The sequence below is a fragment of the Monodon monoceros genome, unplaced genomic scaffold, assembly GCF_005190385.1.
Source record: "Monodon monoceros isolate NGI ecotype Baffin Bay Population unplaced genomic scaffold, NGI_Narwhal_1 Super_Scaffold_18, whole genome shotgun sequence".
Classification (NCBI taxonomy): Eukaryota; Metazoa; Chordata; class Mammalia; order Artiodactyla; family Monodontidae; genus Monodon; species Monodon monoceros.
Genome location: NW_021703774.1, coordinates 72,776,622 through 72,794,189, shown reverse-complemented (window position 1 = coordinate 72,794,189; position 17,568 = coordinate 72,776,622). Strand labels below are relative to the sequence as shown.

The 17,568-nt window shown below is 52.2% G+C and overlaps 1 protein-coding gene across 4 annotated transcripts; it reads left to right on the top strand.

Moving 5' to 3' along the window:
• The first annotated feature begins 8,566 nt into the window (after positions 1-8,566).
• ZNF687 (zinc finger protein 687) lies at positions 8,567-17,566 on the top strand. Of its 4 annotated transcripts, none has more exons than XR_003794628.1 (9): positions 8,567-8,713; positions 12,114-14,233; positions 14,380-14,558; positions 14,977-15,153; positions 15,248-15,410; positions 15,557-15,889; positions 16,014-16,126; positions 16,198-16,462; positions 16,606-16,667. XR_003794628.1 is itself a non-coding variant. In XM_029230579.1 (9 exons), exons 2-9 carry the CDS (start codon positions 12,131-12,133, stop codon positions 17,101-17,103), a joined length of 3,708 nt encoding a protein of 1,235 aa, XP_029086412.1. In that variant the 5' UTR covers positions 8,567-8,713; positions 12,114-12,130; the 3' UTR covers positions 17,104-17,566. The 4 variants fall into 4 exon arrangements, 3 of the variants coding, with proteins under 3 accessions (XP_029086412.1, XP_029086413.1, XP_029086414.1); XM_029230579.1 differs by having other exon boundaries at positions 16,321-16,462; positions 16,606-17,566; XM_029230580.1 differs by having other exon boundaries at positions 8,595-8,728; positions 16,321-16,462; positions 16,606-17,566.
• Positions 17,567-17,568: the final 2 nt, after the last annotated feature.

The following is a 17,568-nucleotide window of genomic DNA, read 5'->3' as shown; positions in this document are numbered from 1 at the left end:
AAACAGTTATAATACCTGTAAACAACACCTCCTGGCCCACACTCCCCATTTCCTCCTACCTAGAAGCAACCACCTTCAAATCTTGTACCTGCTATTTTATTAATTATCTCTTATCATGTCTCTATATAACATATAGTGACTACTTGATTTTTTACTTAATAGTATTATGCACTGATTTCTAAAGTGGAAGATAAAGACTCAGCTGTTTCAATCCTCCTCCTCCCTCCCCCATTTTCCCCATATAATTATGTAACAATTTTGGTTAAAGACTATTCACAATTTACATTATTTTGAATATGCAAATGATATTCATAGATGAGTCAATATGATACTTTCTCTTCCTTGAAATGCTTTTTGTTCTGTAGCTATTACTAATTGACCCCAAACTCTTCTCCAACTGCCTAGATCTCCTCTGAAAGCATCAGTTAATCTTACTTTCTCCTGTGATTCCCCTTCACTCTCATCCTGGGGATTCTTTGCTGGAGCCTCTCTGGCCTCTTTGCCCTTTCCCCTGTGACCTCGCCTGTGATCTCGTGCTGGGGATTCTCCTGGCTTCTTCTCTGTGTTGCATCCTATTTCCCATATTCCACTGGACTTCCTTCTTGGTTTACTCTTGCTTTGGTGGACAAAAGCCTCCAGTTTTCTTTGAGAGAGTTGTTCTAGCCCAACCAGCTAACGGCCAGGATGGGCTTATTGGCCTGTGGCAGTGAGCGAGATCACAGACCAAGCGAAATATGAGATCTCATGAAACAGTGGAAAAGATATGTGTGCTGCAGGATTGGGGGCAAGGGTGAAGCTTAGGTGAAATTTAAATGAAGCAGAGTTCTTAGAGGTTCAAAGTAAATAGGTTAATATCAGGTCTGGATTATGAAGTAAACATTGATGTAGAATACTGTGTCCAGAAATCCCTTGTTTAAAGCTCTGCACCTGGGCTGTAAATCAAGGCTGCTTCTCTGTCTCAATGTGACTTGGATCCTTCAGGCAAAAGAAGAATGATTCATTCTTACTGATATCCTTTCAAAGAGCAATGTTTCTTATAGTTTATGATTTTAGAGAACAATTTTTTCAGTGAGTAAGAAAGCAGTAGTCACAGAAAGGGGTCGTTATGAATTTTACTGCTACATAGCTTGGGAAAAATAGTGTTTCTTTTTAACATTACTGGCTTTCTGCGTCTATTATCCCAGCTTGATGAATGGCAGGCCAGAATTGCACTGTCTCAGTCACAGGTACGTTTTACTTTCTCAGGGTGTGTGGGAGACAATATTTTTGAGCCTTTTTGGGGAACTGTTAGCTGTAAGGTTCTCTGTAGGATGACCTGGCCAGGTCTTTTCCTGGGGAAACCCCCAGTGTAAGCATCATTAGATCAGATTCTCCAAAGCAAACCTATTCCAGTCTCCTACTTGGAGACTATAGTTCTGATTGCTAGTGTTCTGGGTACTGAGCTGGGGGAAAGAGCTGGGGTTCTCAGAATATAGGAGGTAAATGTTCTTTCAGTCCTCCTGTTTTTAGAATAATACTCCTGCCCTCTCTGGAGCATAAACTTCCAGGTTTCTGCTACGGTGGAGAAGGAGCAGGCAAATTGCTGTGTGGACCAGGGATACACCCTTCCTTAAACAGATTTTCAAATAATTCTCCTGTTTTTTTTGTTTTTTTGCGGTACGCGGGCCTCTCACTGTTGTGGCTTCTCCCATTGGGGAGCACAGGCTCCGGACGCGCAGGCTCAGCGGCCATGGCTCACGGGCCCAGCCGCTCTGCGGCATGGGGGATCTTCCCGGACCGGGTCACGAACCTGTGTCCCCTGCATCGGCAGGCGGACTCTCAACCACTGCGCCACCAGGGAAGCCCTACTCCATTCTTTTGAACCCACTACAGGCAAGTTTTTGTTGCCCTCAATCCACCTAATCTGTTTTTATCATGATCACCCATGACCTCCATTTGGCTTAATTCATTGGTCAGTTCTCAGGCTTCACCTTATTTGATCTTCTAGTGGCATCTGACAGGTCATTATTCTTTCCTCCTCCTTGAAACATTCTTTATTTGACTTCAAGGACACAATCCTCTCCTGGTTCCCTCCTTCCTCTTTGATCTTTCTCAGTCTCCTTTACTGATTCTGTTCACCTCCCTGACCTTTAAACTTTAGAGTTCCTCATGGCTCAGTCCTTGGACTTTTTCTCTACATTCCCTTGGTAATCTCATCCACTCTGACCCAGATTTTATTTTATTTTTTTATTAAAGTATGGTTGATTTACAATGTTATGTTAGTTTCTGGTGTACAGCAAAGTGCTTCAGTTATATATATATATATATATATATATATATATATACTATATATATATTCTTTGTTATATTCTGAATATAACTGAAGCAAAGTGCTTCAGTTTTATATATATATATATATATATACTATATATATAGTATTTATATTATATATATATTCTTTGTCATATTCTTTTCCATTATGGTTTACTACAGGATACTGAATATGGTTCCTTGTGCTATACAGTAAATTCTTGTTGTTTATCTACTTTGTATATAATAGTTTGTATCTTCTAATCCCAAACTTCGGATTTATCCCTCCCCCACTCCCTTTCCCCTTTGGTAACCATAACGTTGTTTTCTATGTCTGTGAGTCTGTTTCTGTTTTGTAAATAAGTTCATTTCTATCATATTTTAGATTCCACATGTAAGTGATATCATATGGTATTTGTCTTTCTCTTTTTGGCACTTCACTTAGTATGATAATCTCTAGGTCCATCCGGGTTGCTGCAAATGGCATTATTTCATTTTATATATATATATATATATATACCACATCTTCGTTTTTTTAATATCACATCTTCTCTATCCATTTATCTCTCGATGGACATTTAGGTTACTTCCATATCTTGGCTATTTTAAATAGTGCTGCTATGAACCCTGGAGTGCATGTATCTTTTCAAATTATAGTTTTGTCTGGATATATGTCTGGAAGTGAGATTGCTGGATCATATGGCAACTCTATTTTTAGATTTTTGAGGAACCTCCATACTGTTTTCCATAGTGGCTGCACCAATTTACATTCCGACCAACAGTGTAGGAGGGTTCCCTTTTTTTTGCACCCTCTCCATTTGTTATTTGTAAACATTTAAAAAATTTTTATTTATTTATTTATTTTGGTTGTGCCAGGTCTTAGTCATGAATCGCCGGCTCCTTAGTTGCAGCACATGGGCTCCTTCGTTGTGGCAGGCAGGCTCCTTAGTTGTGGCATGCGAATTCTTAGTTGCGACATGCATGTGGGATCTAGTTCCCTGACCAGGGATCGAACCCAGGCCCCCTGCATTGGGAGCGTGGAACCTTATCCACTGCGCCACCAGGGAAGTCCCTGTAGACTTTTTAGTGACAGCTATTCTGACCAGTGTGAGGTGGTACCTCATTATAGCTTTGATTTGCATTTCTGTAATTAGCAATGTTGAGCATCTTTTCAAGTGCCTGTTGGCCATCTGTATGTTTTCTTTGGAGAAATGTCTATTTAGGTCTTCCGTCCATTTTTTGGACTGGGTTGTTTGTTTTTTTGTTATTGAGTTGTATGAGCTATTTGTATATTTTGGAAATTAAACGCTTGTCAGTTGCATCATTTGCGAATATTTTCTCCCAGTCTGTAGGTTGTCTTTTCATTTTGTTTATGGTTTCCTTTGCTGTGCAAAAGCTTATACGTTTGATTAGGTCCCATTTGTTTATTTTTGCTTTTATTTCTACTGCCTTAGGAGACTGACCTAAGAAAACACTGGTAAGATTTATGACAGAATATGTTTTGCCTCTGTTCTCTTCTAGGATTTTTATGGTGTCATGTCTTATATTTAAGTCTTTAAGCCATTTTGAGTTTATTTTTGTGTATGGTGTGAGGGTGTGTTCTAACTTCACTGATATACATGCAGCTGTCCAGCTTTCCCAACACCACTTGCTGAAGAGAAGGTGGTGTTGCATATTGTATACTCTTGCCTCCTTTGTGGAAGATTAATTGACCGTAGGTATGTGGGTTTATTGCTGGGCTCTCTATTCTGTTCCTTTGATATATATGTCTGTTTTTGTGCCAATACCATGCTGTTTTGATTACTGTAATTTTGTAGTATTGTCTGAAATCTGGGAGGGTTATGCCTCCAGCTCTTTTCTTTTTCCTCAGGATTGCTTTGGCAATTCTGGATCTTTTATGGTTCCATATACATTTTAGGATTGTTTGTTCTAGTTCTGTGAAAAATGTCATGCTTAATTTGATAGGGATCGCATTAAATCTGTAGATTGCTTTGGGTAGTATGACCATTTTAACAATATTAATTATTCCAATCAAGAGCATGGGATATCTTTCCATTTCTCTGAATCATCTTCAGTTTCCTTTATTAATGTTTTATGGTTCTCAGCATATAAGTCTTTCACCTCCTTGGTCACGTTTATTCTTAAGTATTTTATTTTTATTTTTATTTTTTTTTGCGGTATGCGGCCTTTCGCTGTTGTGGCTTCTCCCGTTGCGGAGCACAGGCTCCGGATGCGCAGGCTTAGCGGCCATGGCTCATGGGCCCAGCCGCTCCACGGCATGTGGGATCCTCCCGGACCGGGGCACGAACCCGTGTCCCCTGCATCAGCAGGCGGACTCTCAACCACTGCGCCACCAGGGAAGCCCTATTTTTATTTTTTTGATGTGACTTTAAAAGGGATTTTTTTAAACTTTCTCTTTCTGATATTTCATTGTTAGTGTAAAGACCCAGATTTTAAATACTTTCTAAAACTGATGACACTCAAATTTATATTTCTCAAGTATATATATATATATATATATATATATATATATATATATATGAATATATATATATGTTGAGCTGCTGAACTTACCCCAGAACCTGCTTCTCCTGCAGTCTTCCCAGCTGAGGAAATGGTAACATCATTCTTCTACTTCCTCAAATTTTTGAGTTTCTTTTTCTTGTACCCCACATCCTACCCTTTTAAAAGGTAAGTGAGGAGACTTCCCTGGTGGCGCAGTGGTTAAGAATCCGCCTGCCAATGCAGGGGACACAACATGGGTTCCATCCGTGGTCCAGGAAGATCCCACATGCCACGGAGCAACTAAGCCCTTGTGACACAACTACTGAGCCTGCGCTCTGGAGCCCGCGAGCCACAACTACTGAGCCTGCGTGACACAACTGCTGAGCCCACATGCCTAGAGCCCGTGCTCTGCAACAGGAGAGGCCACTGCAATGAGAAGCCCACGCACCGCACCGCAATGAAGAGTAGCCCCCACTCGCCACAACTAGAGAGAGCCCATGCAAAGCAACGAAGACCCAACACAGCCAAAAATAAATAAATAAATTTATTTATTTATTTAAAAAAAAAAAAAAGGTAAGTCAGGCCACCATGTTATTTGTCACCTTCCCATCTTACTTTGAGAGAAAGCCAAAGTCCTTCCATTAACCCCCAAAGCATCCCATGATCTGATCCACTCCTCCCACCCCCTTACCTCTTTGGAAAACGCTCCCACCTCAAAACCTTGTAGTTGTTCCCTCTTCCTGGTATGTTCTTGTTCCAGATACCTGCATGGCTCATTCACAACTTTTCAGCCTTTACTTAAATGCCACCTTCTCAGAAAGGCCTTCACTGTCTACCCTATCTAAAATTGCACCCCTCCTCACATGTCTTGTCCTCCTTCCCTGCTTTGCTTTTTCACAGTTAAAAAAAATTAATAGGCTTTATTTCTTAGAGCAGTTTTAGGTTATAGAAAAGTTGAGCAGAAATTACAGAGAGTTTCCATATGCTTCCTTTCCCCTAGTTTCTCCTGTTATTAACATCTTGTATTAGTGGTACTTTTGTTACAATTAATGAATCAATATTGGTATATTATTAACTAAAGTCCATATCTTACGTTAGGGCTTTTGACAAATGTATAATGTCATGTAACAACTATTACAGTGTCATAAAGAATAGTTTTTTTTTAAATTAATTTATTTTTGGTTGCCTTGGGTTTTTGCTGCTGCACGCTTTTTCTAGTTATGAGCGGGGGCTACTCTTCATTGCGGTGCGCGGGCTTCTCATTGCAGTGGTTACTCTTGTTGTGGACCACGGGCTCTAGGTGCGCGGGCCCAGTAGTTGTGGCACGTGGGCTTAGTTGCTCCGTGGCATGTGGTATCTTCCTGGACCAGGGATGGAACCCGTGTACCCTGCATTGGCAGGTGGATTCTTAACCACTGCACCACCAGGGAAGTCCCAAGAATAGTTTTACTACACTAAAAATCCCCTATACTCCACCCATTCATCCCTCGCTCCACCCAAAACCTTAGCAACTACTGATCTTTTTATTGTTTCCATAGTTTTGCCTTTTCCAGAATGTCACATAGTTGGAATCATACAGTATATAGCCCTGTCAGATTAGCTTCTTTCACTTAGCAATGTGCATTTAAAGTTCTTCCATGTCTTTTCATGGCTTGATAGCCCTGCTTTATTTTTCTCCTGGGCAATTTCTTACATGGTTCTGTATATTTTTCACTTATCATATTTATGGTCTTGTCCATAATGTATGTATCATAAGGACAGGGATTCTTGTCTGTTCTGTTCACTGCTATATCCCCAGTGCCCACAACAGTGTCTTATAGACGGTGCTCAAGAAGTATTAGTTGAACTAAAATATTTCTTAAATACAATTAGTGTATCTAATTGAAGAACAAACCTATCCAGAACCCTCCTGGCAAGGGAATATGTGAAAAAGTGTTTAGCTGTCTGCACTGTTAAGAATTTCAACTCCACTGCCTTCGACCTTGGGCAAGTGACCTAACCGAACCTGTCTGTGCCAGTTTCCTGCTCAGTAAAATGGAGCTAATAATAGCACTTCCCTCACAGGGTTTTGGTAACGATTAAATGAGTTACTATACATAAATTCTCATACATAAATACATAAATTCTCATAATAGGTCCCACACATAGTGCGTGTATATGAGTAGTAATTATGGCTCCATACAGGAAGACTCAGAGAAGGAGATGAGAATGGAATGCCGGTTGGCTACATCCAGTATGCGATTCTAGTTAGCTGTTTAGAGGTGGACGAGGCGCCCTGAGTTGGAGCAATTGCAGGCAACCTTGAGAAAGACGGCGCCGGAAAGGGGGGCACTAATCCCATTTGCCCATCGCTTTACAAAGCACTTTTACATTCTAAACGCTTGAAATCCTCACAATCATGTCTGGTGGGCATTATGATCCCAATTGTATCCATGAAAAAACTGGTTCGGGGAGGTTGAACGACTTGCCCGATGGAACCATGTGATAAGTGGTGGCCCCAACATTCCCATCCAGAGGTTCTGATTCACACCTCAATACAGTCGCTATTACCCACGTAAACTCTCAGGGCGCGCCAGAGTGTCCGGGGTCCAGGGGTCCTGGACAGGGTAACAGAACCACCTTAATAACAACATCCAGGTTGTCAGCGGCTGTGTGCAAGGAAGGATGTGCAGGCTCGCCGGCCGGCTAGGGTGTGCGAGAGCTGGCACGATGGATTTGCAGACGAACTCTGCAAGCGCTTGCGGATTAGAGTATCAAGGTAACTCAATTTCCTAGCATTCCCTCCCCTTCCCCCGCCTCCAGGGGGCGGGGCAACAAAGCGCGGGAAAACCGGCCTCGACTCCACCCCCTACCCCCGTGCTGGGGGCGGGGAAAGGAGAACTCTTAAATGGGTAATGGACACGGGGCGGGTTTCCCCCTCCCCCATCCCCGTGCTTAGGAAGCGTTCCACAATGCCGCTTTAAGATCCCTCTGGAAATAGCCCAGGCCACGCCAGCACGCTAACGTCACCTCTTCCCTACTTCCGGTCTGCAAGCCCGTCCCAGGCTTCAGGTGCCGGTGCCTTCCACACTCCAAATCCCGCCCCCGCTACAAGCCCTCCTGCAGAGGGAGGAGCAGTGGGTGACGCCATCGCCTAGCAGCTAACCCGTGCGAGGACCCCATCCATTCAGATTATATGACGATTTAGACAGTGGGAAAACCACGAGGAAATGGTCAACCAGATGACGTGGTGCTTTCGGTGACGTCCCATTCTGTGACTGCTGCACGGCATGACTGACATTGGGGTTTAGCTTGAGAAAACACCGCAAATGGATCAACACATCCGGGCTCCACTCGGGGCCAACGCGGTTCTCCTCAACGAGCCCAACAAATAGAAGCAGAGAGTTCTCTAAATTTGCATAAGTGAACTGCAGGCTTCAGGGATCGCGGCCAATAGGGAGTGAGGGGGCGGAGACACACCTGGGATAGTCACCTCCTCCTGTAGGAAAGCAGGGAATCAGACTGGCTTCTTTTTAAACGACAGTGGCGGAGGCCAATCATTTTTGAGATGCACAGATGGGGCAGTGGGCCCCGGCGCAACCAATGGGAAGAAGCTTCTCCAGAAGGACTAGGCTTCTTGCCCAATGAGGCTGGGAAGCCTGTGCCTAGCTGTTTCCGAGCGGCAGTACTTAAGACCAACCCAGTACGGAGCTGGGCGGGGCGCAGTACTGAACGACGGGCGTATTGGCCAATGGCGAGTGCGAAAGCGGGCAGCCCAGACCTGGAACGCGAAGGGAGCTGAGGGAGGGGGAGGCTGAACGGGAGAGAAGCAGGAAGTAGCGGCGGTCGTGGGGAGGGCGGCGGCGGCAGCGGCGGCGGCGGCAGCGACTGGAGCAGGGAAGAGACCGCCGGGTCTCGGCCCGCACTGGGAGCGGAACAAGTAAGCGTGCCTGGGGTAAATACCCGCCTTTGGCCCCGCCCCCTGGGGGGGCGGGTAAATACCCCCACCCCTCCCCCACTTGGTCAACTACCCCCTCTCCGCGCCGCCCCCCGGGAAGGCTTCTACCGGGGCCCCGACGTCGCCCCCATTCCTTGGGGCACGTGGGCGAAACTCCTAGCCTGTTGAAAGCACAGCCCCTAGCAGGGTAAACGTGGAGGGGGGGTCGGGGTCCCCAACTCCTGGCGCCCCCAGCCCGAGAGGCGTCCGAAGCGCGGCCCGGGGACTGGAAGCTGCGGGATGTCGCGACCTAAAATGGTGTCCGTGTCCGGGGGTGGGGGCGGGGGAACTGGGCCAGGCCGGAGCGGAGCCTGCACCCCGACTGGGCACGGGTCAGCGTCCGGGCCCGGACGGGACCCAGGCTCGTGCCCCAGGCCGCGGCGTGCCTTCCGATTCCCCCCCAGTCTCGAGAGAGCCTCGGGAGCCCTCGGGGGGAGGAGGCTGCGCAGGGAGGGAGGGGAGGAGGTCGGAGTTGGGACGGACCCCGGCTGGAGAGCTGCGAGTCTGGCAAAAACTGTCCCCTCCGCACTACTCTCTTTCCACACCTTCCCTGCTCCGGTGTAGTCTTGGGCCGGGAGGTGCTGCGCGGCAGCTCCCCGAGGGCCTGGCCTGGCCAAGGCCCGTGCTTCCCTTAGCACGCTGGTGAGAGCTGGAAAAGCGCGGCGCGCCTCAGTTTCCCCTCTGGCTTCTCCCGTGTACACCCCGCCCCCTTTCCGCAACCCTGGACATGCTCCCCGCGCCGGTCCTCGGCAGATGGCAGGGGCTTAATTCCGGCCGTTGCCCAGCTTGGCGGCAGCCTAATCGCCCCCGGCCCCTCGCCCTCCTCTGCGCAGCAGGCCCCGGGCCAGGGAAAGGGACGCGGAGCCCCCACCCGACCCAGGCCAGTTCACCCTCTTCCTGTTCAGCCCCTTCCTTTGGCTTTTGGGGAAGAACAGAGGGAAGGAGGGGGGCTGGAGCCCAAGAGACAGGGCGCAGCAGCCGCAGAAAGGCCTGAGCCGTGGGGCGGGGAAGCCTCTTCGGCCTTGAGCTGTGCTGCTTGATCTACTGTCTGCTCCTGGCTCTCCGATGACCTCTAAGTCACTTGGACGCCAAAGGGGGAGTTGCTTGGGGGAGGCAAGTTTGCAGATGTTTTCTCATAGTCCCCACTGATCTGTGCTCCACCATCCCACTTTTCTGAGGGCCGGAGCGGAAGGTAGCTCTGGTCTCTCGCGGTCGGGAGGGAGCCGGCCAGGGGAGGGCCCTTGCGATCCAGCTGGGCAGAGGCAAGGGGTGGAGGGCTTTGTTTAAACCCAGATCCTGTAAATTAAGTAGAGGGGGATGAGAGGAGCACTCCCCTTTCGTTCTTCCTCTAGTTGGTACCCTCTCCCTCCACCCCCATCTTGGTCCCAGCAATGCCAGCTGCCACCTGCTGGGACTATCTCCAGTTACAGTCTAAAGGCTGGAAAGAGGTGAGAGAATTGGCCCTGGGAAATGGCTTGCCTTGAGGGCAGGGAATGTGGAGGGAAAGAGACTTTTTCAGTTGCTTCTTCCTAGGTATAGAAACACTTGTGGGGAGAAATGGGTAAGGAACACACCTGGGTCCCCCACAAGCTCTAGGCTGGCCTTCTTGTTGGTTTAGTGCCACATAAGTCTTGTGGGACCTTTTTTTTTTTTTTTTGTACTGGGACAAATGGGGGTTGGGTGAGACTTCCTGGGCCACTGTTGCCAAGGGAAAATGAAAAGGGTGAGGAGTGTGAGTTGGGGATAAACTGGGGTGAGGAGCTCAGAGCAGAAATGACAGGGGTGAGGGGCCTGGCTTTTCCCGGTTGAGGCAGCTGTGCTGGATAAGCTCATACCCTGGAGTTTCAGCCCTGAGAGAGCAAGATGGGGAAGGAGGGAGGGAGGGAAGGAGGAGGGGTTGGCTAGGAGGGGCCAGGCACTCTTGGGAAGGTAGGTGAGCGAGCAGCAGGTGTTTGTGACAGGAGAGGCCTAGGCTGGGGCCCTTGTGACCAGACTGCTGTTATGGTTTTCCCGTTTCTTCTCTTTGTCTCTTTCTGTTCCTGTGTCTTATTCTTTCCGTCTTGGTCTCTTGGGTAACTTCCCTGAGCCCACTTCGCCCTGTTAACCAAGCTAGATCTCCAGGTGCCAGTAATGACCCCAAGTGGCCCAGACTTGAGCTTACATGACCCCTGACTCTTGTCTCTGACCCCAGCCCTAGATTTCCAGTGCTTATTCCCTCCCAGCTTCTTTTCGGCCTGGCATATCCTTGTTGTCCTAGCTGTAATAATAAATCATACTCTGGGTTCTGGCTCTCATGTTTATGATTCATATCATGCTCAGAACAACCCTATGATATATAGATTACTTGTCCGCTCTTTCAGACAGCAAAAGTAAGGCGGTAGAGTAACTTGCTTGTACAGTAGGCCATTGATAAGGCTGGAACTAGAATCAATTCTTACATCTTGTCTTAAGTCACATGCCCCTTTGTACACATGGCCTTTCAGATCTCTGTGGACCCCCAGAAGATCCATGAAGAATATGAATGGATCCCATGCTGCCATGAATGAGCCCTTAAACTTAGAGCATCATGTACATCCTCCTCCTTAATAGTAGTATTGATTAATTGATCCTGTGCTGGGCACAGGAGGGGTTGAAGTGGTTTCAACTAAGATGCTCACTAAACTCCCTCCGTCTCTACTCCCTTATCTCTTACCTGTATTTTTTTTTAAGATTTATTTATTATTTATTTTATTTATTTTTGGCTGCGTCAGGTCTTAGTTGCGGCATGTGGGATCTTCGTTGAGGCATGTATCTTTCGTTGCAGTGTGTGGGCTTTTCTCTAGTTGTGGCACGCAGGCTCCAGGGTGCGTGGGCTCTGTAGTTGTGGTGCGCGGGTTCCAGAAAACGTGGGCTCTGCAGTTTGCGGCCTGCAGGCTCTCTAGTTGAGGCGTACAAGCTCAGTATTTGTGGCGCGCGGGCTTAGTTGCCCCCACGGCATGTGGGATCTTAGTTCCCTGACCAGGGATCAAACCCGCGTCCGCTGCGTTGGAAGGTGGATTCTTTACCACTGGACCACCAGGGAAGTCCCTTTTATCTGTATTTCTGAGAAGTCTCTTTTCCTTTGCTTTCTCTGGATTTTGGTGTCCTCCCTGGAAAGTGCATACTACATTCCTTTCAATTTTAGGGTTTGGTAAAACAGGTGCCTCCACCAGCTCTCTAGGATTTGCACTATGGTGGAGGTGTACCCAAGTCAGAGTGTGTGTGGGTTCTGAGAGCGGATGAATTTGGAGGTCTTGAGGGAGGAGGTCCAGCGTTCCTGCTTCCAGAGGTCTCAGTTTGTCTCTCTTTTTCCTGTTTTCCTCAGGTCTGGGACCTGTTGCCATGGGGGACATGAAGACCCCTGATTTTGATGACCTCCTTGCTGCCTTTGACATCCCCGACATTGATGCAAATGAAGCCATACACTCTGGGCCAGAAGAAAATGAGGGGCCAGGAGGCCCAGGGAAGCCAGAACCCATTATAGGAGGTGAATCTGGAGAAGCAACAGCAGCAGCTGCCGGGGATGGCCCTGGCTTGCCCGCCCAGGCCTCTGACCATGGCATGCCACCGCCAGACATCTCAGCAGTCAGCGTCATCGTCAAGAACACTGTGTGTCCTGAGCAGTCGGAGTCCCTGGCTGGGAGTTCAGGAGGGGAAGGGGCCCGGGCTGGGGGAGTGACTAAGGAAGGGTCTGTGGGACCTCGTCTGATGCAAAATGGTTTTGGGGGCCCTGAGCCATCCCTTCCAGGAACCCCGCACTCTCCAGCTCCTCCCAGTGGGGGTACCTGGAAAGAAAAATCCATGGAAGGCAAAGCTCCCCTGGACCTCTTTGCTCATTTTGGGCCTGAGCCAGGGGAGCACCCTGATCCCCTTCCTCCCTCTGCGCCCTCCCCACCTCGGGAAGGGGCCATGACCCCACCTCCTTTCTCCTCTCCCTTTGAGCTGGCCGGGGAGAATGGCCCAGCCCTGCTGCCTCCTGGTTCTCCCCCACTGCTGGGGGCCTTGAAGCAGGAAAGCTGCAGCCCTCTTCATCCCCAGAGCCTCCCAGGCTCAGGCTCTAGCCCTGAGGCCACGGTTGTCCCTGCCAGTGTCTCCCCTTCCCGGGTTGCAGGGGTGTCCTTCTTCAAGAAGTCTCCAGGGCACCAGAGCCCTCTTGCCTCCCCTAAAGTGCCCAGCTGTCAGCCCCTAAAGGAAGAAGAGGATGAGGGACCAGTGGACAGGTCTCCCCCAGGAAGTCCCCAGAGTCCCTCTAGTGGAGCCGAGGCTGCAGATGAGGACAGCAATGACTCCCCTGCCTCCTCCAGCTCCTCTAGGCCCCTCAAGGTACGGATTAAGACCATTAAAACATCCTGCGGGAATATCACAAGGACTGTAACCCGGGTCCCCTCAGACCCTGATCCCCCTGCCCCCTTGCCTGAAGGGGGCTTCCTGGCAGAGGCTAGCCTCCTCAAGCTGTCCCCCGCAACCCCGACCCCTGAGGGTCCAAAGGTGGTGAGTGTCCAGCTGGGTGATGGCACAAGGCTAAAGGGCACTGTGCTGCCCGTGGCTACCATCCAGAACGCAAGCACTGCCATGCTGATGGCAGCCAGTGTGGCCCGCAAAGCCGTGGTTCTGCCTGGAGGCACTGCCCCCAGCCCTAAGACGATGGCTAAGAATGTGCTGGGTCTGGTGCCCCAAGCGCTGCCCAAGGCTGAGGGGAGGGCAGGGCTGGGGGCCGGGGGGCAGAAGGTGAACGGTGCCTCGGTGGTGATGGTGCAGCCCTCTAAGCCGGCCACCGGGCCGGGGGCAGGGGGTGGCACGGTGATCTCACGGACCCAGTCCAGCCTGGTGGAGGCCTTCAACAAGATCCTCAACAGCAAGAACCTGCTGCCTGCCTACCGGCCAAACCTGAGTCCACCGGCTGAGGCCGGGCTGGCCCTGCCGCCCACGGGCTACCGCTGCCTCGAGTGTGGGGACGCCTTCTCGTTGGAGAAGAGCCTGGCGCGACACTATGACCGCCGGAGCATGCGCATCGAGGTCACCTGCAACCACTGTGCCCGCCGCCTAGTCTTCTTCAACAAGTGCAGCCTGCTGCTGCATGCCCGTGAGCACAAGGACAAGGGGCTCGTCATGCAGTGCTCGCACCTGGTCATGAGGCCGGTGGCCCTGGACCAGATGGTGGGGCAGCCGGACATCACGCCCCTGCTGGCTGTCCCACCTGCCCTCGGACCTCCAGCCTTGCCTGCCTTGGGCAAGGGTGACGGGGCCGTCACCTCCTCCGCCGTTACTGCAGTTGCCGCTGAGGCCCCTGTGCTGCCACTCTCAGCCGAGCCGCCTGCCGCCCCGGCCGCCTCTGCTTACACCTGCTTCCGCTGCCTGGAGTGCAAGGAGCAGTGCCGGGACAAGGCCGGCATGGCTGCCCACTTCCAGCAGCTCGGGCCCCCCGCCCCTGGCGCCACCAGCAACGTGAGTTACTTTTCCCAGCCCCTCCCTGGGACGGGGACAGCCAGATGCCATGGGGACAGGATCTAGGAAGGTGTGGGGGCTTGGTTAGGAGAAGGAATGGGGGACAGGCCACTCCTCACAGACTCACCTGGTTTTAACTCCGACAGGTGTGCCCAACTTGCCCCATGATGCTCCCCAATCGCTGCAGCTTCAGCGCCCACCAGCGCACGCATAAGAACCGACCTCCCCACGTCTGCCCTGAGTGTGGAGGCAACTTTCTCCAAGCCAATTTTCAGACCCACCTCCGGGAGGCCTGTCTGCATTTCTCTCGCCGCGTAGGATACAGGTGCCTCCCATCTCTCCTCCCCATAGTCCCTCAACGCTTTTCCTCCTGTACTTGGTGGTCTCGTGGCTCCAGGGACCAGCCTTTCAGATGGCCTCACAGAGGTGAGCCCCATCTCTCCTGTTGAATCACTCAGCCCCGGTGTGTTAGCAAACGCAGCCAGGGCGCTCTCTGCCTTCCCTTCGTTCCCCACGGAGAGGGAGCAGGCGGGGCCCCCTCCGGAGCATCAGCTCTGCCTCTCTGCCCCGCAGGCCTCCCTTGGGGAACTGGGTGCTGCAGCTCCCTCCGTCCTCCAGTTGCCCGGGTTCCACCGCTGATTAACTCCTTAGAGTCCACCCAGCCCCCGTGAGTGAGTGTGGGGTTGGAGGTGGCCGTGGAGATGCCCGCAGCTCACCACGGTGCCTCCTACTTACTCCCCCAGGTGCCCCAGCTGTGCAGTGGTGTTTGGGGGTGTGAACTCCATCAAGTCCCACATCCAGACGTCACACTGCGAGGTTTTCCACAAGTGCCCCATCTGCCCCATGGCCTTCAAGTCTGCACCCAGCGCCCACGCCCACCTCTACACCCAGCATCCTAGCTTCCACACGCAGCAGGCCAAGTGAGACCTGGGGAGGGAGCGTGAGGAGGGGCGGGTGGAGGGGGCTGGGCCTCGATGGGGCAGGACGTCTGCACTGTCTTCTCCACCCGCCCAGGATGATCTACAAGTGCGCCATGTGTGACACAGTCTTCACTCACAAACCCCTCCTCTCCTCGCACTTCGACCAGCACTTGCTGCCCCAGCGTGTCAGCGTCTTTAAGTGCCCATCTTGTCCTCTGCTTTTTGCCCAAAAAAGGACCATGCTGGAACATCTCAAGGTACAGGGGTCGAGGGATGGAGGCGGGGTTGCCCAGCTGTGTTGACCGGGGACCCCTCCGGAAGTGGGAGCAGGGGAGGAGCCAGGACTCTGGCAAAGCCAGGTCCTCCCCCACACCAGCCATCCCCCCTTGTCTCCCTCTCACAGAACACACATCAGTCTGGGCGCTCGGGGGAGGAGACTCCTGGGAAAGCGGCCGGGGGTGCCCTTCTGACCCCCAAGACTGAGCCTGAGGAGCTGGCTGTGTCTCGGGGAGGAGCAGCTGCCCCTACTGAGGAGTCTTCTTCATCCTCGGAAGAGGAAGAACTGCCCAGCTCCCCTGAGCCCCCTCGCCCAACCAAACGGCCCCGGCGAGAACTGGGGAGCAAAGGCGTCAAGGGCGGGGGTGGGGGCCCTGGAGGCTGGACCTGTGGCCTTTGTCACTCCTGGTTCCCTGAGCGTGACGAGTATGTGGGTCACATGAAGAAGGAGCATGGCAAGGTGAGTGGGGTGCCCCTGGGGAGCAAGATGGGCTGGAGGGGCAGCATTGGGATTGACCTGTGTGGCAGTGGAGATGGGGTGCTGCATGGAGCCTGGCTGAGACCCCCAACCCCTGCTCTCCTAGTCAGTGAAGAAGTTTCCCTGCCGCCTGTGTGAGCGCTCCTTCTGCTCCGCCCCCAGCCTGAGGCGCCACGTCAGGGTCAATCACGAGGGTATCAAGCGAGTTTACCCATGCAGGTAACCCTTACCCCCTGGCCCCCTTCCTCTTTTCTGTCCGGCAGGGTGCCCCCAACCCTGGTTCCCCAAAGTACCTTCCCACCTGCCTCTTAGGTCTGAGTGGACTGACGGTTGAGGCCTCCCTCTGCTCAAGCCACGAGCCTTGGTCTTTGGGCTGTGCCGCTGGAGCCCACCCCGCCCGCTCTCCCCTTTAGGTATTGCACAGAGGGAAAGCGCACCTTCAGCAGCCGCCTGATCCTGGAGAAACACGTCCAGGTCCGGCATGGCTTGCCGCTCGGGGCCCAGTCCCCTGGCCGGGGGAACGCCCTGGCTCGGGGCCCTGGTGCCAGAGCCCAGGTAGGCAGAGGCCCACCCTGCTGCATGAGGGCTGTGGGAGCAGGAGCCTGCGCGGTTATAGCCGAGGCCTCAGGAAGCTGGGCAGGGATGCCAGGGACGGTGGGGGGTGACGGGAGGCCCGGTTTCTTCACTCTCTTCTCCAGGGGCCGGGACGGAAACGCCGCCAGTCCTCTGACTCTTGCAGTGAGGAGCCTGACAGCACGACACCTCCAGCCAAGTCCCCCAGGGGCGGCCCCGGGGCGGGAGGCCACGGCCCCCTGCGCTACCGGAGCAGCAGCTCAGCGGAGCAGAGCCTCATGGCGGGGTTGAGGGTGGATGGCGGTGCCCAGCAGTGCCTCGACTGCGGCTTGTGTTTCGCCTCGCCTGGCTCCCTGAGCCGGCACCGTTTCATCAGCCACAAGAAGAAACGGGGTGTGGGGAGTGCCAGTGCCCTGGGCCTGGGGGATGGGGAGGAAGAAACTGCCCCTCCTTCCAGGTCTGACCCAGAGGGGGGAGATTCACCCTTGCCAGCTTCTGGAGGCCCACTGACATGTAAGGTCTGTGGCAAGAGCTGCGACAGCCCTCTCAACCTCAAGACCCATTTCCGCACACACGGCATGGCGTTCATCAGGGCTCGGCAAGGGGGCAGTGGGGACAACTAGGGCCCAGGCCTGGACTCACTAGCCCCCTCCCTCTTCCTTGGGAGCCTGGGTCACTGCTGCTGCCTGGTCCCTGGGCTGGGGAGTGCCATTAGAATTCATGTTTTGTTCAACTCCTCTCCCGCTAACCCCCAAGGACAAGCTTTTGAGAATGGTAGTTATTTGAGGTTCCTGCCTTGGGTTTGGCCCTTGGGTCCTAGTAGAGTGGGTCCTCCATTCCTTCTTTCTGAGCCCAACACTAATTATTTTCTTGCTGCAGCCCCCCCATGTGGGACGGGGGGGTGGGAGGACGGGAAGGCCCAATGCTGGGGTGGTCAGGGGCACTCTCCTCAACCCCTGTGGGCACAGATGGCAGCCCTGGCCTTGCCCTAGTGCCCCCCTGAGACTCCCTGGCACTCAAGCCCTCCACCCCTGCAGTGCCTTTCACTTACCTTTTTTTTTTTTTCCCCCAGAAATCCGGGGGGGGGG

Bases quoted from the DNA above. Each gene is read 5' to 3' on its own strand.
- ZNF687 (XM_029230579.1), top strand. From the start codon at position 12,131: ATGGGGGACATGAAGACCCCTGATTTTGATGACCTCCTTGCTGCCTTT. The intron at 15,411-15,556 runs GTACAGGGGTCG...TCCCTCTCACAG, and splicing joins CCATGCTGGAACATCTCAAG to AACACACATCAGTCTGGGCG. The intron at 15,890-16,013 runs GTGAGTGGGGTG...CTGCTCTCCTAG, and splicing joins TGAAGAAGGAGCATGGCAAG to TCAGTGAAGAAGTTTCCCTG.